Below are 20,675 nucleotides of genomic sequence, written 5' to 3'. Positions count from 1 at the left end.
GGTTCCCAGTCAGTTGATCTGGGGTAGATTAAGTCTTCCGGAGTGAACATATCTTCAAGAGTGGGCTGTTTTCCAGATGTCTGCCCTGGGAATTGGGACTGCCAGATTCCCAGAGGTAGAGGGTCTAGGCCCTACCGTATGCTCTTCCTCCTCAGAGGATATGGGGGTCTGGTCATCATAGTGGCGTTCCCCTTGAATATAGTCGTCATCGATGCCCTGCTGGTCTTCCTCCGGGCTTGAGGGTCTGCCACCCGCATTGGCTTCCTCGGGGTGAGAGAGTAAGATGTTGGAAAGGGTTTCCTTCCTGGTAAGAAAGGCTTTTTTAAGCCTGGAGAAGGCGTCAGATATGGCAGTTGTAGCTTCCTCAGGCTGGCTCGGAAGGGTTTGGGGGTAAAAGAGTCCTTACTCTTACGAGCCGGTGTACATCCCACATCTGACAGGTGCTTTCTCTTCTGGGTTCTCTTCTTTCCCAGCTTAGGCACTGTTTATAAATGCTCCTCCATGCTGTCTAAACGATGTTGAATGTGTAATAGCATCTCGCAGACAGCCTTCTTTATAGAAGTTTCTACAGAGGATCCTAAAACCCTCTTGAAACTATCAGCCATGGCCACATCGTTATATTCATAAACCTGCTCCTCCTCTGACCAGGCTTGATCAGGTTGAGGGAAGTATTGAGCTGCCATTATAATATTCTTAATGCACCTTTTTTTAATTTTCTTTTTTTTTAATTTACATAGAGGGTGGTTTCAAAGCCTTCTCTCTAACCCACTCATAATTGTTCCAGTGATGATCTTATTCCCCTTTTATTTATTTATTTTTTATGCTAAAATATGGAAATCACAATGAAATACTGATAAATCCTCTCTGGTGCTCGCGCTCGTAAAATCTGTTGGGAAAATAAAGGAAATACTCTTGCGAGCGCCAAAGTAGAGAAAGGGACCAAGAGGAAGCAAGGGCTCCCTCTTGTGCTGTCTCGCGTAACGGCGCCTGACAGAATACTTTGTGCACGGCCTCCGCCTGTCTCTCGGAGCGTTGCTGAGAGCGGGGAGGCACGCACGTGTGTCCTGAGGGACTAAACACAGCAGAGGCACTCTCAGAGCTGAGCTCTGATACGCAGAAGTAATTTCCAACACCGGCCTGTGAGGAGGCGGCGTCGTGCGAGGAAAGAAAGAAAACACAACATGTTTATTAAAAGCAGCACGAAGTACGTGAACATGCGCAGCATATATGAACACTTCAATGGTGAGAGGCACAACACTCTCAACCTTGTCAACAAATATGAAAGCAGTATAATACGAGCTACGCGGAAAGCGCAATGCTAATAAACATTTTAACAGTAAAGGATATAACGTTAAATACATTAGTCATGACATAAATATAATGTAAATATGCTCATTTTACTAAAGAGATAACTAGTCAGATATAATATTTAAAGATGTAAAGGTAGGCGCTCTGTTACCAGTCTTAAGCTTCTCCTAACGCACGTTTTCATGACTTCATCATTCTTCAGGGAGGCTGGGTTTCTTGGTTATTTCAGGCAGGTCTGCATTTCTTTTTCAGGTGTGGCTAGTTAATTAGTTCTGAGGATTCTGGTACTTGTATTTTTCGCACTTGATTTTGCTGGCAGGTGACTGGAAACAACTCCCTCCATAGCACAAATCTTCCCCTTGATGGGGGGAGGGGAAAGCCATGGTTGTGGCTCTCCAATGTAAGGCATGATGGCCCTGCTGCTACTGCCTTTTGAGGCCGGGACTCCTGGAACAATGTTTAAAGATGTAAAGGCAGGCGCTCTGTTACCAGTCTTAAGCTTCTCCTCCTAACGCACGTTTTCATGACTTCATCACTCTTCAGTGAGGCTGAGTTTCTTGGTTATTTCAGGCAGCTCTGTATTTCTTTTTCAGGTGTGGCTAGTTAATTAGCTCTGAGGATTTTGGTACTTGTATTTTTCGCACTTCATCAATCTTCAGGGAGGCTAAGTTTCCTGCAAGTGAAATTAAATGCGAAAAATACAAGTACCAGAATCCTTAGAGACACTAAAGTCAATTAACTTGCTACACCTGAAAAGGAAATGAAGACACGCCTGAAAAGGAAAAGAAACACAGCCTCCCTGAAGATTGATGGAGTCATGAAAACGTGCGTTTGGAGGAGAAGTCAATGCAGGAAAACTTGACTGGCAGCAGAGTGCGTGGCCTGTCACTATTTCTTAATAGTCAGATATAATAGAATGAAATGGACTTTCTGTGAACAGCAAAGAAAGAGGAGGAGTTTCACTACTGGGACCTTTTTGGAGGGGTTTACCTACTGTTAATGGTGGACCGGTGACACATGTTTAGTGACCTTCCATGTACTTGGACCTAGTTTGCGGTGACTGTGGACTGGAAATTATGTAATGTTACTTTTCAGTTTAAGGCTATTATTGTATGTTTTTCTGCACCCTGAGTGTGTATAGATGTCTGCATCTAGTTTTTTAGGTGCATTAAAAACTTGCTGCTGAGCTCTTTCTATGGGAAAAGAATAAAGAAAGAGAAGCATAATGTGAGCCTCCAGTCTTGACATAGGATCTTTTGAGCACAGTGATGTTATATTGTTTTGTAAATATTATGGCCAGCGTTGACCTGTGAATGTATATATTAACATTGCGCTGGCTAGTTTTATTTGAGAATGTAAGCTTGAAATGTCCCCCTTTTTTGATATTCCATGTTTAAAGATGGGGCCTGCATTTCTCTTCCTTGCTGTTTTTACGAGGGTAGAACAGCATGTCTTCTAATATACGCCTGACTCTGGGTGCCATTTTAGGGAGGCAGAAGCAGGATTATACCAGTTTGACGCTATCTGCTTTGATGCTTGGATAGAGGGGCTGTTATGCAGAGATAGAAATGTGCGATGAAACAGTAGCGGTGACGACTCTATACACTGGCCCTTTTTAATATGGTGGCTATCATTTTAGCCTAATTACTAAGTAAGCTGTAATCACCATTACTATCCCTTTAAACATCTGCTCCACATTTTTGTGTTCCAAGAAGACCTGGATGTACTTGGTAGCTGCCTTCCTTATTGACACTAACTTTTGTAAAAATAGAAGATTACTTCGAGGGGATTTGTCCTCCGAAGTATTCCTTATCTTTGATGTTATCCATTCCAGCTTGCGGCCTCGGAAAATGTTTTCAGTAGAGGGTGCTGCGCGTCGACGTCCCTCGAGTCTGTGTCCCTCGACAGCCTCCGTATCAGCGCTGCCGTCATCATGAGTATAAACCGACTTGCGCAGCGTCCGTTGCTCAGTTCCGTTTTTCTGCGCTTCGTGGGCCTCGGAAATGTAACGCTTGGTTCCTTTCTTCAGAAAACCTTCTCATTCTTCGAAGATTGTTAACCATTACACGATGCCTTCTTCATCCGAAACATCGACACCACGGTCCAGTTTCAAGAAATGTCGTGACTGTGGGAAGAAAATGCCTTTAACGGATACTCACAGGATCTGTTTGTGGTGCCTGGGATCGGAGCATCACTGTTCGGAATGTGAGGACTGTATGTCCATGACTGCGAAAGGCTTAAAGGAGCGTAAGGGGAAGTTAGAAAGAGGTAAGGGCTTTAAAACGTCTACTCCCTCGAAAGTTTCTTCGGCTGAGTTGAGACATTTGTCTCCTCGTCGACAAAAGAAACATTCCCGTTCAAGATCTCAAAGCGGTTCTCATCAGTCTTCGAGATCAAAACACTCTAAGAAGAGGCGTCGTAGATATCCCTGTTCTTCTTCCTCTACTTCCCCAGAAAGGGTCATGTGCCGCACGAAACACAGCTCTCCGGCTAAGTGGGAGGAATTCCGTAAAAAATGCTTAGCGTCGTCGAGAAAGCGGCCTCGACCCCCTCAGAGACGTCTAAAGGTGATACCCTGGGTGAAAGACCCAAAAAATCAAAACGCTGGGAGTCGTTGAACCCGGCGAGAGAAAGTACTCGAGAGCGTCATGAACCCTCGAGTAAAAGCAATAAGACCGCGTCATCGACACCGTCGTCGAAGATTCCTTTGACTCACAAATCTGCGTCATCGACGCCTTTGTCGAAGGGCCCTTCGACGCATAAATCGGTTTCATCGATGCCATCTTCGACGCCACTGTTGACCCCTATGAAAGACAAACCTACAAGTGCCACTACGTCACAGGCAGTAGAGGTGTCGATAGCCCCGACAATCTCGATGACGCCGAGTAGGATTCTGATCCTCTCGAGTGCATCGAGGTCTTTTCAAACTTTTTCGACGCCTTTTTCAGGATTGTCGAAGCCTATGACGTCCACATCGACAACCTCAACGTTTTCTCAGGCAGTGACAACGAATTTGGCTCCTTCTCTAGAAATGGGTTTTAAACCATATCCTAGGTCTAACTACTTTAGAGCTTTGTCCTCTATATATGAGGAAGGGGAGGATTCCAACAGTGAGAGACCCTTTGGTCTGCAAAGGACTACAATACCCATGCCAGAGGAGTTAATCTCTGAGGAGAACAGGTTAAAAGACCTTCAAGAGTCTCTACATGAGCCAAGTGGTTTAGATACTTCTCCAAAAGTAGAGTTTGCTAAACCAGACCCTGGAGAGCATGCTGAGACTCCTTATAGGATTCTGATGGCCAGAATAATTGAATTCATGCGGTGGACTACACCTACACCTTCTTTTCAGCAGGATGACCTTACTGATATTTTAGGTAAAGGTCCACAGGAGGATCCTGTTGTTCCTTTTCATACTGCTCTGCAAAGAAAAATATCTGCTAATTGGGAAACTCCTGAAGTTATCCCTGCAGTAAATAAAAAAACTTTCTGCTAAATACAGAGCATCATCTTCAGATCCTGAATATCTGAGCAAGCATCCAACTCCAGAGAGTTTAGTTGTACAGGCAGCAACTTCATCTAACAGTAAGATGGCATACCCTACTATTCCACAGGACAGAGATGATAAAAGATTTGATGCCATGTCAAAAAAAGTATTTTCGGCATGTAGCATGGCGCTTAAGTCTATCAACGCCACTTTCACGCTAGCAAGATTCAGCCACACACTATGGGAGTGTGCTTCATCTGCGGCTGACCGTCTCCCAGAAGGAGAAGATCGGGATGCATTCTTAAAAATCATCAGGGATGGAAAGGATGCAATGTGCGAGTCCCTCTAAACAGGCATTGAGTCTGCTGACAGCTGTAGATTTGCGTGGTTGCACAGGTCTGGTTTTGCTCCAGATGTACAAGCCAGACTTCTGAACATGCCCTTTGAAGGCACTTCTCTATTTGGAAAGAAGGCTGATGACAGCCTGGAGAAATTACAAACATCCAAGGCAGCAGCGAAATCCCTTGGGGCTGCAATCCAGCAGACTCCAAATCGCCCCTGAGGAGCTTCCTGGAGGGGTAGGTCATTTTGCTTTTACTCCGCATTCAGAAAAGGCAGAGGGGCCAGAAATGATTCACCCGTGGTGGACGGGTCAAAGGTACAAAAACCGCAGCAGCAGGTGCTACTTTACCCTCGGCATCTGCGTCGGCCGCTTCTAAACCCCTCTGAGGTCTCCCCTCACAAGACACCAGTAGGGGGCAGGTTAACTGAATATCTGGCAGAATGGCAGGCTATTACGTCAGATGCTTGGGCATTGGAGACAGTTGCCCAAGGTTACTGCCTGCCCTTCCTACACACTCCTCAGAGTCATCCACCAGGGAACAACTCTTTGAAGCTTCCAGACCCGCTCCTCATGCAGGAGATTTTAGACCTGCTAGAGAAGGGTGCCATAGAACCGATACCCGTAGCCGAGAGGAACAAGGGTTGGTATTCCCCCTACTTCCTAGTACCAAAGAAGGACGGAGGACTGAGACCCATCTTGCACTTGTGAGAATTGAACAAATTCCTCAGGAAAGACAAGTTCAAGATGGTAACCCTTTCTCAGATCCTTCAGGCCCTCCAGCTTCAGGACTGGTTGGTATCTCTAGACCTTCAGGATGCTTATTTCCATGTGCCAATCCATCTCAAACACAGGAAATACCTGAGGTTTGCAATTGGCAACTCTCACTATCAATTTTAAGTTCTGCCATTTGGGCTGACCTCCGCCCGAGGGTCTTCACCAAGCTAATGTCGGTGGTGGCTGCAAGTCTAAGGAGGGAAGGGATCCACGTCTACCCCTACCTGGACGACTGGTTGATCAGAGCAGTATCTCCGGAACAAGCTCAGAACCATCTAGATTATGTCTGCCACTTCCTTCATAGGCTGGGCATCTCCCTCAAACTAAAGAGGTCACAGATGATACCATCACAGAGACTCCAGTTCATTGGAGCAGTCCTGGACACTTCCCTGGGAAAAGCCTTGCAACCAGAGGTGAGGGCTCAAGATATTCTACAGATGGTCACCAAGTTTCAAAATGAAGTCTACCAGCCTTTGACTTTTTAAGGTTGCTAGGCCTCATGGCATCCTGCATCTTCCTAGTGCCAGAGGCTCACCTGAGAATTAGATCCCTCCAGTGGGCACTAAGAACCCAGTGGTCGCAATTCTCAGGAAGAATGTCAGATCTCCTACAAGTCCCGGACAGAGTAGCTCGAGACCTTCAGTCGTGGGCCTGTTGGGAGAACATCTTGAAACGAGAACAGTTTTGGCAACCATGGCCTGAGATAACAGTAGTCACGGATGGAGGGGCGTGGCCAGCACGCATGCAGTGAGGACGAGCACTCGTGGCGCTCCTGCCCGAGATCCTGAAACGAGTGGAATTATGCAGTAAAAACTTCACGGACAGCATTGGCAATCACATTTGCGGAAAGGGGAACCTCTCCCCCTGACTCGGCCCCACTCCGAAACGAAATCGGACCTAACAAAGTCGTGAATGGAGCGGTGGGAGAGGTGCCCCCCTGACATCCAAGATGGCGGCGCCCGCGGCGCTCGCTGCCGCTGATGAGACTTGGCGCTCCTGAACGGAGAGGTCCCGCCGGGAAGGAGAGGAAATACTCTCACCTACCTGCACCTTCTACACCCGCTGAGTGGTGCAACTTTTCTGGGCCTGAGAGGTGTTGAGATCCAGAGGCTCCCTGCAGCGGAGGAAGAGGCGGACCCTCGGACAGAGGGATAGTGGACGGAGACTCTTTAATGCCGCCTGAAGCGGGAAAAACAAGAGGCCCTCGTCCGAGAAGGCGGGCGGCGGGAGGCGACCGAACGAGGAGAACCGGGGCTCGGTGATACCGCCCAGCGTGACCCACGAAGCGGAGGACACCCGACCGCGGAGGGAGAGGGGCTCGGCCCATTACAAACAGTGAGTCACGGAACCAGAACTTCTCACACACGCTGTTACTCTGTTAATAGACCTGGGGGCAGGCTGGGCTGATCAAGTGGAGCGTAGGAAGGAACAACATTTGGGTAGCCCCTTAAACCAAGGACCAGTACGACAGAAGCACCGATCATTTCCTGCAACAGACTAGCACAACGCTAAAAGGCGTGTGAACTCGTACAAATTTCAAGCACCAAGCTCCCAGACTGAGCACCACACAGGGACCTTCCCTGGCTCACGCAGGACAGGGGGGAACGAACACATTCAGAGAACGATCCAACCATCTTGAAGCAGTGGATACGCTCACGAGAACCCTTGCAAACTCCACCTAAGTCACGGCTTCTGAACACGGAAAAGTAGTAAAGACGCCTGACCTAGGAACATAGAAGGTGTGGGGTGGAATCCCTACGGAGGCCCGTCGTGACGGAGGGCAGGCCCTCGAGCTGGGCCCTTCTGGTGCGCACGACTACTCCGACAACGGACTGGGTGAAACGCCTGGTCGGCCCGCTCCACCAGTGCCCAGCAACGGCTTGGTAACAGCGAACCTGACACCGTGGCTTTCGGGGACAGCACCTTGGAAACATCACACAGACCCCCTGCGTAACGCAGACGGAGGGCTGCCTGGCACATCTAGATTGAGATTTGCCCTCAACCACGAGGACGACAACCCCCCCAAACCAGAGACAAATACCCCGAAAGGGCCCCCGGGGGCCACTACTTCCACACAAGACAAGGTGCACTGTTGGCCCCCTGAACCTATATAACGCCTGGCCTGCACACTGACCCAAGGCACAAAGTAAACAAGAACCCTGGCACTCGCACAACTCGATGCTAGGGCTGACCCAGGGACTAAGACCAACTGATCATATAGGAGTCTATGGACTAAAAAGTATCCCACTTAACTAGCGCCAACTACTGAACCACCTACTGCGTGAATAGGACAGTACACTGGACTTAAAGGCAGAGATGCCCACCCCCTAAAGCAAAGACAAAACTATCAACGACAATGGACTCCTACACGACGGTCAGGCCCAAGCAGCCGCTGCAACAGGACCCCGATCCCAATCCAGTGTCACCGCAGCTGGAAACAGAACCTAAAGACACTCTAGTCCTCCAAGCTATTGCAGCACTACGCACCTCTATTGAAACTAAAATAGAGGAAATGAGGGCGGACATGCAACTTATGCGCCAGGATGCCTGCAACCTAACGGAAAGAGTAAATACGAATGAAGCTACCCTGCAAGACAACGTCGCTAACACCTCAGACCTGAAGGCAAAGGTAACAGAATTGGAACTGAAAGTAACAAGGCTGGAGGCGAGATCTGAGGATGCGGAGGGGCGCGCTCGGCGCAATAATGTTAGGATCTTGGGGGTCCCGGAGGACATGGAGGGCTCGGACCCTACAGACTTTATAGAGACGTTGCTCTTACAAGAAATAGGGGTGGGAAAACTCTCCCAGGGGTTCTCAGTGGAGCGCGCCCACAGATCTCTTCAAAGCGTCCCCCGCCGGGGTCGCACCCGCGCCCGATAATAGCGAAAATCCTCAATTTCCGCGATAGGGAAACAATACTACGACACTCCAGGGAAGGTGAAGAGATCAGAAGACAGGACTCTAGAATAGTCAGATACCCTGACTATACCCCCACGGTACAGCGAGCCAGAAATTATTTCATACTAGTGAAAGCCAGGCTACGAACACTTAACATAAAATACATGTTGCTATACCCATCTCGCCTTAAAGTTTTATACAAAGGGAAGGCAATCTTCCTAGAGACCCCAGCAGCGGCAACCATGTGGATGGAGCACAACAATCTAGCGGAGAACGGAGAGGACCCCCAGAAAAGCAAATAAAAGAGAAGTGAACGACAACGAAATGAACACCTATGGAAGGTCCCACGATGGAGATGAGACGCTTAACCAGATACTACAAAGGACCGCACTGCGAATATAGCTACTTCGGGCAGGACCACAAAGAACCACGAGCAAATACACCGCTGACACACCCCCTCATGGAAAGTGCAGTTCAAATGCCTACACACTACCCGCACCGAAAGGCCTGGAGAGGCCCAGAAGGCTCGGGAGCCCCTGAGCGCTGCAAGTTAGAAGCAACTGCTGGGGGCAGTTTGCAGTTAAATGTTTTTGGTTATTCACCAGTTCAGATGAAAGTTATAACAGTTGGTAAGTCTCCAGAATACATCGATACGGAAGAGGGAGAAAGGGCTGAGGAGGAAGACACTATGTGGGTAACCTCCTACAGGACAGCGTACCCAGCAACTCCCAACCTAAAGTAACATGGCAGGGGAAGTAAAAATAATGACATGGAATGTGAGGGGCCTCGGCACCTACCTCCGAAGGAATAGAATCAAGTCATACTTACACAGGAAAAAGGTGGGAATAGCGCTCTTACAAGAAACGCACTGCACAGCGATATCTATGGGCAAAATTCAGGAACATTGGGGGGGGAAAGGGATTTGGAACTGCTTACTCGAAATATGCTAGAGGGGTATATACATGGATTCACACCCAACTCCCTTTCCAACTATCCAAATTTGTTAGCGATCCAGAGGGCAGATATGTGATTGTATGGGGTCACATCGAACAGCAAGAGCTATGCATAAGGAACACTGATCTACCTAACAACAGCATCCCCGCCTACTTGGCCTCGATGTACGACATAACCACTCCACACAGAGACAGCCTCTTCATCTGGGGTGGGGATTTCAATTGCGTGCGAGACCCCACACTGGACAGGTCATTACCACCGCCTACCACCACTATGGCTGCCACGACAGCGCTAAACACGCTGATAGACAGGCTAGACTTGGCTTATATATGGAGGGAGCTTCATTCCTCACACACGAAACTACTCATACTTCTCATCCCCACATGGCCTCCATACGAGGCTGGATTACATCTTTGTTGGTAGAGAACACCTACCTCAGATGGAGGGAGCAGAATACCTGGGAAGGACAATCTCAGACCACTCCCCCCTAATAGTAAATTGGAACCACACTGGCCCCAGGCCCCACATCCCTATGTGGCGCATGCCAACAACGGCCCTGATGGACCAAGCATTCAGAGATGAGCTGCAGGACACGATAGACGACTACATAGAACTAAACAAGGGAAGCGTAGACTATGTAAGCACGGTATCGGAGGCTTTAAAGATAGTGAACAGGGTAGAGGTCCTGGCAAAAGCAGGTGGCATCAGAAGATTGCTACGCGAAGAATTAGAGCAGGGCGAGACAGAGATTGAGAGGCTTAGTACGGACCTCACAGACCCACAACGACACGAAGACAGACTTACAGCACTCCGCGAGGAATGCTTGACCGCTTGGGGCAGGCTTGCTAAGTTTGATTTTGCTACCAGAACAAACAGGGCACACACAGAAGCAGACAGATCTAGTAGGCACCTGGCCTGGCTCTGCAGGAAGGAACATCCCAGACACACCATTACCCTGATCCAAGATGAACAGGGCAACACATACCAGACCCAACGGGAAATAAATGATACCTTTAAGAACTATTACAAGCACTTATACTCACACGAAATAGAAATATCTGGGGACCAAATAGCGGATACCTTAGAAGAGATAGGGCTACCCAGGCTCTCTCCAACACAGGCCGAAGCACTAGAGGCAGATATTACCACAGAAGACATTGCCGAAGCGATTAAAACACAAGCTACGGCCAAGGCTCCCGGGAGCGATGGGTTACCCTCGGAATTTTATAAAATTTATAGTTCCTCCCTGATACCACTCTTACATGAGGTCTTCCAGGAAATATACGAAAGAGGTATATCTTACCTGACAGCATGAGGGAAACCCTAGTAATCCCAGTCCTTAAGCCAAACAAGCCGGCGGAGCAATGCGATTCATATCGCCCGCTGGCTATGCTCAATCATGATGTTAAATTGCTAACTGCAATCCTAGCCCAGAGACTGTCCAGACAGATAGGGGATATTGTACACTCGGATCAATGTGGGTTTGTCCCAGGCCGGAACACGACCATGAACTTACGCAGACTTCAACACATCATTGCACAAACAGACGCGAGCACTGAACCCTATGCCCTGTTATCACTAGACGCCATCAAGGCATTTGATTCCATATTTTGGGAGTGGCTATTAGCGGTCCTGAAAGAATTCGGGTTTGACCCACGATTTATCAGGTGGATCCGAATACTCTACACTGAACCAAGGGCACGGGTAAAAACTGGGAGACACGTGTCAGAAGTTTGGGAGATATGCAGAGGTACCCGGCAAGGGTGCCCGCTATCCCCATGCTTTATATATTGGGGCTAGAACCCATAGCTATTTATTTTCGTAAACAATTTTTTGATGCCGGAATAAGGCTAGGGGAGATAGACCACATAATTTCACTTTACGCGGATGATGTGCTTCTGTACGTCAGAGACCCACATCTCAATGTCCCAACTATGCTGGAGGTTCTTGACAACTTTTCCAAAGTCTCAGGCATAAAATTCAACAAGGCAAAGTCCTGCCTATTCCCCCTAGCAGGCCTTAAAGGCAGATGCTCGGAGGAGCTCCCAACACTAGGGATACAGTGGCAGACCACCAAGTTCTGCTATTTGGACATCCAGATTATGCACACTCCCCAACTGATGCACGAGCATAACACATATGCACATATGCAGCAATACCCGCACTGCGCAGATCAATGTCCTTCTGGGCAAAACTCCCACTGTCGGCAATGGGGAGAATTTCGATAACCAAAATTATTGTCCTCCCTAGGCTCCTGTATAGGTTCCAAAATGTGCAGTATTACATCAAGAGCCCGTTCTTTCGCCTATTAGGGTCAATAACTCGAGAATTCATTTGGGGGCAGGGCAGGGCAGGCATAGAATAGCACACTCCACGCTAGTCCTACAATACGCTCAGGGCGGAATCCAACTCCCGCATTTCGAAAAATATTATCTAGCAGCCCAACTCAGCTTTGTGGCCAAATGGCTGGCCGACGAGAACACATCTGAAACTCGCCTGCTACAGTCCCTGATCTCTCCACTGCAACTGAAAGAACTTATTTGGGCGCCACAACACCAAATGAGCAACACACCCTTTATAGCCACCCTGGGGAAACAAATTTGGCAAAGAACGAAATTGCTTAGAAACCTAACACACCTGTACTCCCCAGAAATACCAATGATTTGGGACCTGTGCAGGTCAGACACAGACTTGTTACACCTCAGGGTCTGGGAGATGAAGGGAGCTTACACGTGGGGAGATCTATACGAAGAAGGCTCCTTTAAAGAGTTCAGCACACTACAGAACATGGACGGGATACCCACTAGTCAATACTAGTGGTATCGGAAGATACGCGAAATAGCAAGACACAAATGGGACACCTGGCCAGAAGAACCCGAACCTGATCCCCTCACAACTCTATTATATAACCTAGCCGAGGGACAGAAACTGGTCTCCCAAATATATGGACACCTCAATGATAACCCCAATCCAAACGGTGAGACACTGAAAAGCAAATGGGAAACAGACACTGGCAGAGAACTCTCAGAGGGAGAATGGAGCAGGGTGCTAGCATTTCCCAAGGCCGTATCAAGGAACCACAGATTCCGCTTTATACAACTAAAAGTCCTGCACCGGACATACCTCACTCCACACAGGCTTGCAACATTTAACAAGAATGCAAGCCCTAACTGCCCGTGGTGCAAAGCGGACAGGGCTCATACATATGTTCTCGGAGTGCAACATAGTGCAATCCCTATGGGCAAAAGTCAATTTGACATACGAGAAGGCAGGAACCTCCAATTACAGATGGACTCCCGAAGAATGCCTTTTAGGTACGTACCCCAGACCGGCCAAACTTAAACATCGGGTGAAATTAATGGACCTGTTGTGCCTCCTGGCCAAAAGACATATCGATATGTCCTGGAAAAAGTCAGCGGGGCCCAGACATAACGCCTGGCACAGCGAGCTTATCAGATGGATTAACGCAGAAACTAGGGCGTGGGAAGATAGCGTTGCCAGATATACCGATGAGTCCAGCTGCACCCTAGAAGCATGGAGGGAGATAGTTAGAACAATAATCTACCCCTCAGACGATAAACTCCCATGAGCAAACACTATCTGGACCATGCAGAACTGCAGAAATTTAGAAACCCACGAGGGAGGCCCCTAAACACCTAAGGAAATTGCTGCACTCAAGAATCCCCCCCTTCCCTATAGCACCCACTACTGCATACTCGGTAAATGGACGATGAAGACTGGATAAGGAGACAGTTTATGTTAATGTTATCTGTTTACTGTTTAGAAGTTCTTTCTTCTTCTATCTCTTACTTCCTCTCTCTCACCCTTCCCCCCTTTTTAAGCCCCCCCTTTTGTTTTTTTTGTTTTATTTCTCTTTTTCCCCTTCTTTCCTCTTCCTTTCCCTCTTCCTCTTACTTTTCTCTCCCCCCTCACCTTTGTCCATTATTATACTATTCCAAAGAGTTTGCATTGTATGGCATGATTGACCTGCCAAGTGTCACTGTTTTTATGATAAATGCCAATAAACAAACTTGAAAATAAACAGTAGTCACGGATGCCTCACTCATGGGGTGGGGAGCCCATGCCAATGACTTGACCATCAGCGGTCGTTGGTCTCCATCGGAGTCCAGACTACACATCAACCTGTTGGAGCTGAGAGCAATCAGACTAGCGCTGAAAGCATTTCTGCCATCAGTACAGGGAAAGAATGTCCTGATAATGACGGACAACACAGTAGCCATGCACTACCTCAACAAAAGAAGAGGCGTAGGGTCACGGCCACTGTGCATAGAGGCAATGCAGCTCTGGTTTGGGCAATTCAAGAAGGAATCTCGCTATCGGCAGTTCAGCTAGCCGGAGAGAAGAACTTGACGGCGGACGGTCTGAGCAGGCAAGGCACAGTCTCCCACAAGTGGGAACTAGCTCAGGAAGTCCTTCAAGAGATCTTCGCCCTTTGGGGAACCCCTCAAGTGGATCTGTTCGCCACCAGCATCAACAGAAAGTGCAATCAGTTTTGTTCAAGGGAATTTCCCCCGAGAGGAGCTCTAGGGGACGTGTTCAAAGTGGACTGGGAGTTTCCACTTCAGTACGCGTTTCCTCCAGTCCCCGTCATTCCTCAAATGATCAGGAGGTTGAGAAGATTCCGGAAAGCCATCATCTTAATTGCCTCGGATTGGGCCAGGAGAACATGGTACCCGGTCCATCTGTCCTCCGATTCGTCTTCCGCAGAGAGGATCTTCTCTCGCAGAAGGGAGGTCGGGTTCTCCATCCAGACCTCAGAACCCTCAACCTTCACACTTGGTTTCTGAAAGGTTGATATACAAGGATTGGGATCTTCCGGATGACGTCATGGAGGTGTTGCTTTCAGCTAGAAGGCCAGCAACAAAGACTTTATACCACTGCCGTTCGAACAAATTTTGCAGCTGGTGTAGAGAAAAGAATGTGGAACCCTTTTCATGTAATAAATTGATGGTGTTATCTTTCTTGCTTTACTTAGCAAATTCAGATCTCCAAATTGGTACGATCAAGGGCTACCTCGCAGCGCTGTCCATCTTTAAGCGTACTGCTGAGGAGCCTTAATATTTCAAACTACCCGTAGTCATCCAATTTCCGAAAGGATTAACAAATGTCTATCCACCAAAACCTTTGCAGGTTCCTTTGTGGGACCTAAATCTAGTCTTAAAGTTTCTGATGGGTACTCCTTTTGAACCACTTAATTCTTGTTCACTAAAGTTTTTCACTCTTAAAACAGTCTTTCTAGTGGCCTTAACTTCTGCTAGAAGAGTGAGCGAATTACAAGCTCTAGCTTGCAAACCTCCTTATACAATCTTTCATAAAGACAAGGTTGTCTTACAAGTGAAGCCCAATTTTCTCCCAAAGGTGGTCTCTGAATTCCATATTACTCAGAAAATAACCTTACCTTCATTCTATCCTCCTCCCCATCCAGGGAAAGAGGAAGAGAGATTACACAGGCTGGATCCAAGGCATGCCTTGAGTTTTTATATTAGCAGACTTGCTAGGATAAGGCAAGCAGACCAATTGTTTGTAGGATATGCAGGGCACAAATTAGGATTGCAAATCACAAAACAGACCATTTCAAGGTGGATCATTTTAACCATTTTAGAATGCTACAAATTGGCAGGAAAAGAGCCCTCTCAACATCTTAGGGCTCATTCAACCAGGGGTATCGCAGCCTCTTCGGCTCTCCAAAGAGGGGTCCCAATTAAAGATATATGTGCGGCTGCCACATGGTCATCCGCACATATTTTTACCAAATTTTACAGCCTAAATTCCTCCTCTAGCCAGGAGACAAGATTTGGGAAAGCTGTGTTGTATTCTGTACATCTTTAAAGGGAAATATTTCATCTTTACTCCCACCTACTCTTTATACTACTGCTATGGAAGTCTATCAAAGATAAGGAATACGTCGCAGGACACAATCCCTTTGAAGAACAAGTTACTTACCAAACTGGTAACGTTCTTTCGATGGGATGTACCTCCGACGTATTCCTTATCGCCCCTCCCATCCATCCCCGCAGTAAAACTTCCCTTGTAGTTGCAGCTTATGCTCCTTCAAGGTCACTAACCAATTAATGCAAAGCAAATCTGAACTTCAAAACGGAACTGAGCAACAGACGCTGCGCGAGTCTATTTATACTCATGATGACGTTGGTGCCGATACGGAGGCTATCAAGGGACACCGACTCGAGGGACGTCGACGCGCAGCGCCCTCTACTGAAAAGAAATTCCGAGGCCAGCAAGCTGGTATGGATAACATCAAAGATAAGGACTACGTCGGAGGAACATCCCATCGAAAGAACGTTACCAGTTTGGTAAGTAACTTGTTCTTCTCTTCGAGAGTAGGAGGGCTCCCAAATTCTACCTGGATGCGGCAAAGAAACCAGGGGAAACTCCAAAGTTCTTTATCACCTCTGAAGTGGGGTGTCGCTGGAATTCAAGATTCTAAGGTTTCTGTCGCCCGCCAGATATATTGTTCATGCGTCCCCACATTCCACTGTGTGTAGGAAACCTTTCCTTCAAGGCTGTTCCATTTGTTTTGCAGCAGCATGTGCCCATAGATGCGATCTGAAGGGCAGCCTCCTGGGAGCCTCCCCATCACCCCCATGATTTCTAATTCCCAATCAAGAGTTGCAAGGCCTAGTGCACAGTATAAAAACACATCACTGAACAACATTTCCGAATGATACACAGCAACCAGGTTGTCATCTGCTTGCCTGTCCATTACTATATCATCTCCTAGGTTATGGAACATAGTAGGATTAAGTTACTCACCTTACTCCTCCTCTGAGCTCCGTACAGCCCTAGTGCCCTGATCCAGTTGAGACACCATCGTACTGATGCATGATATGCATAGAGAGCTCGGCCATGGGTGCCAGGGGCGGGGAGGGACTGCTTTCACTCTAGCGTGGGCTTGGTACTAACAGTGGGGACGCATTCTATTGTCAATGCATGCGTGTATGTGGATAGTGGGAGGTACTGCTCCTGCTGTGTCTAGAGTGAGACACACCTCTTGTAGAGTCACCTACTTGTGCTTTGTATGTGTTTTGATAGTCAATAAGAATCAAGTATCATGTTCTGTACATGCCTCGCTCGTGCTTAGTTTGTTTCTTGGAGAAGCATAGGAGACACTAATGCCGTTTGGATGTTTCTACTGTCGGTAAGAGGCACTTCTGATGATTATGCATTTTTGTGACTCAACACTGAAACACTGCTTTTGTCTCATGGTACTCTGGACCATCAAACAAGAGAAACATATCTGCTGTGATCCGTTTTGCTTTTTTTGTTTAACTGATGCAAAACATTTAATTTTCCATGATCCAAGCTTTCAACCACTAGCTTGCCCTAAGACGAGTCAGACATTTACATTGTTCCCCCTGGCAACAACAATAGCATGAAGGTGAACCTACATTACAGAACATGTTCAAAACTGATGACCGAGACCTTTTTCAGGTGAAAGTTGCCTGAGTGTGGGGCAACAGTTGTATCCTAAAATGACAATGAGAAGGCTAATCTATCATTTGGCAAAAGACCTCATCTGTTGCTAAATACATCTCACACTTTCAAAAATACAAAAAAGGTGGACCATCAAATGTTATATTTTACTCATTAAATGTTGTAGGATGGTTAAACAATCTCTCATACTGTCTATTGCTAAGGGACCTTGGTGGGAAAGAAAGAATAGGTTACAGATTAATTTCACTAAATACACATTACAGAGTAGGAGGGTTCCACAGTCCCTACCAATGTCTTCCCCTACTTGCATTCAAGCGTGAGATCAGAGGGGTGGAGGTTGCATGTGGGTTGCGTTACATGTCTTTTAAACCCCATGTGCATGTGTCTTTATGACAATGGTGTGTGGAGACGGATTACATGTGTGACACAGGGGGAGTTGAATGCTTTTCAACACTTAAACAAAAGAATGAAACAGATCACAAGAGACATCTAGCTCTTGTTTGGTGTTCAGTAAAATCATGGGGGAAAAGGGGGTCTTTTAGTGTCTAGTCTTCAGTCGTGTTCTGGGTTACCTCTTGTCTTAAATGCCTAGGCCCCACCCAAGGTTTGTGTATTATGCATTTTTCTGGCCAGTAAAAAGTAACTATTGCGATGTGGTTGGGTACTGTATGTCTGATCAGTAAGAGGCACACCCAATACTGCATATGGGGTTCTGTTATAAGTAAGAGGCACACATGGAAAGTACACATCCCTACTTATTTTGCACTAGATCTCTATAGTTGCACCAGGTTTACATTTTCTAATGTCACAGCAGGGTTGGTTAGAAGACTTCCATAGAGGATGTGGAGGGCTGGTGTAGTACAATCCTGAATACCCATCCTACTTCCATTCCTCTATAACTCTCTGGCTGTGATACAGAAGTGATGTCTGGTCTCTTCCCTCTTTTTAGGGCACTGGCACGAAAGGAATTTTAGCAACTTGAACCTGCTGAAGGCTCTGCAAGAGAAGAACCAGGAAAAGTTGAAAAAGAACTGAGGCGGAGCATGCTGTGTAGATAGCCATGCCCCTCCACCTCGGAATTGGGGCACAGTGACTCCATTATCTTATGCATCAGAAGAAAATGATTAATACCCCTACACCCCGAGTTTGTTTAATGCCTCTGCAGCCTGTATGCAACTGAGGAGGTTAAATGCATCTGATGTGTGTGCTTGCATATTTGCGTGCATGTGTGTGTGAGAGAGGAAATCATTTAATATGTTCCCCTCTGCACCCTCTCTGATTAATGCCTCCTTTTTCCTGTGCGATTGGTCCCTTGTGCAAACTTTGTATTAGTGTGAGGGGTGTACCATACTTAGGCTTTGTGCGAGTGTTCGGCCGAAGTTTGGCTGAAATCCAGATATTCCACTTTAGCCGAATACTTTCTGGAACACACACTTGAAAACGAAATCCACTTCCTATGATTAGCCATCTTCTGTGTGATAGATCATCGAGAGTGGAACTGCCAAGGGAAGGCTGCAGCAGCCAATCAGCTTGCTAGGTACGCAGGTTTGAACCACTGGTGTAACCCCGCGTTCCAAGCCACCTGACGGCCGACTCCCCCCGCTGCCATCTTCCCCCCACCCACTCCTGTGCCCTTTCTTATATTTTTAATCCCTCCCACCCCCGCGCGTCCCATTGTAGGAATAAAAAACCTTTTTTTTAAGCACCGTGGGTTGCCGCTTTGGTAACCTGAGCTGCTAATGGCCTTAACACCCGATCTGGCCTACCGGATCGGTCGTGTGTTAACGCCACAATAAGTTATTTGACTATCAACCAGGAATGCACAATGTTAACAAATGTTTGCGGTAATGTAGAAGGGTGACACTAGGAATATATGGCAAATGCTCTCGGAAGTGAAGGGCGAGAGAAAAATTAAAATACTAAACCCAATAAAGCAACGCGAATGGGTGACATAATTGAGTAAAAATACAGAGGAGACCCATGTGGAAGTCCCGCCCATTGAGACTGGGACCTTGCGCTGGCGTTTAGTGGGTGAATCCCAGGACATTATACTGGCAATTTCCAAACTGAAAAATTCTAGAGCTCCAGGACCACATGGCCGATCAAATGCGGCACTGAGAAAAAATCCAGAAGACTGGGCAATGATACAGGGTCCCCGACTCCAGGAAATCTGCAATTTTAATCCCAGTTTTCAAAAAAGGTAGATAGATGTAACCGGGAAATTATTCGCAGCCTTTGTCTCAAAAACTTACAAAATTGGGTGGACCAAGAGGAAATCTTGGATGATTCGCAGATGGGATTTCGGCCGGGAGCCTCAACAACCTATAATCTGAGAGTGCTAGATGGCCTGACGGGGAGGGCCGCTAAACGGGGCAACCCAGGACTATATGTGGCATTTGTATACTTCTGTACAGCATTTGACCTGGTTGATCGGCCAAAGCTTTGGGACAAACTGAGACGATGGGGCTGTCCACAATGGCTGCTGGAGGTTCTGATACAATTTGCTGACCAGACTGGTTGAGGTGCTCAGAGGGGTTAAGCGAGGTTGTGTGCTGGCCCCCCTGCTCTTCATCCTATATCTGGCGGAATTACCAGACATAATACGAGCAAGTGCTGTCTGTCCTCCCTGTCCGAATACTGGAAAATTGGCAAGAATTTTGTGCACAGATTACTTGGTTTTTATGGACCGCATTTAACGGGGAATGAAGAACATGTTACTGAACTTGACTGAATATTCCAGGGAAAACGGCTTGGTGTTCAATCTAGACAAAACGAAATTGATGTTGGTGAGTAGTAAAAAGATAAACTGAATGGAAATGAAACTCCTAATCGGAACTGTCGGAGATGTAATCAGATATACATATCTGAGTCTGGACACCCGCCATGAATTTCATTTATTTATTTGTATACACTACTTAAACTTTTACAAATACATATTTCATAGTACTCAATCACATATCACAATTAAAACAATTTACACAGTAATGTACTCAATCAATAAAAATTGACAACAGTGCGATTCAGTCAGTATCACAACTACAATTGACATTTTGATCCCAAATTCCTCTCTAAAATGCATAATTAAATACAAATCATGTTATAACTTCAATTATTATTGACTCTTACAGGCTTACAACCATACTTAGTAGAACACACCTTTATCATTTACTTCCCTAAAGCATATATCTAAAAACAAAATACGCCACTATCCAAATAACAAAACACAATTTAATATTATAAATAACTGCAGATCAAGGTCTTCATATTAAGATCAAACCTACATTCTTATTTAAATGATGAAGCAACAAATCTGGCATACCTATTGGATAATTCAGCCCACTATTTCTCCTGGTCCAACAAACTGTGAAAGATCACTTAATAACATATTTTGAATTGTACACCACAGCCTACATAGGGCAAAATGAACCCTTTCAGTCTCA

At 46.8% G+C, this 20,675-nt stretch overlaps 1 protein-coding gene across 2 annotated transcripts in view; it reads left to right on the top strand.

The window, feature by feature from the left end:
- The window catches only part of CIMIP4 (ciliary microtubule inner protein 4), a 960,512-nt gene that overhangs the window by 902,625 nt on the left and 37,212 nt on the right, over window positions 1-20,675 (top strand). The window contains exon 10 of one of the 2 annotated variants that reach the window (XM_069653008.1): window positions 18,185-18,371. The exons of the other annotated variant lie outside the window; for it this stretch is intronic. Coding sequence (XP_069509109.1) covers window positions 18,185-18,270 — 86 coding nt within the window. The 3' untranslated portion in view covers window positions 18,271-18,371. Of the gene's footprint in view, window positions 1-18,184; window positions 18,372-20,675 lie in introns of those variants that run through there. 2 annotated transcript variants of the gene reach the window in all.

This window comes from Ambystoma mexicanum, chromosome 3q (assembly GCF_040938575.1).
Source record: "Ambystoma mexicanum isolate Mex_15411 chromosome 3q, UKY_AmexF1_1, whole genome shotgun sequence".
Lineage (NCBI taxonomy): Eukaryota > Metazoa > Chordata > Amphibia > Caudata > Ambystomatidae > Ambystoma > Ambystoma mexicanum.
This window is presented reverse-complemented; position numbering and strand designations above follow the sequence as displayed.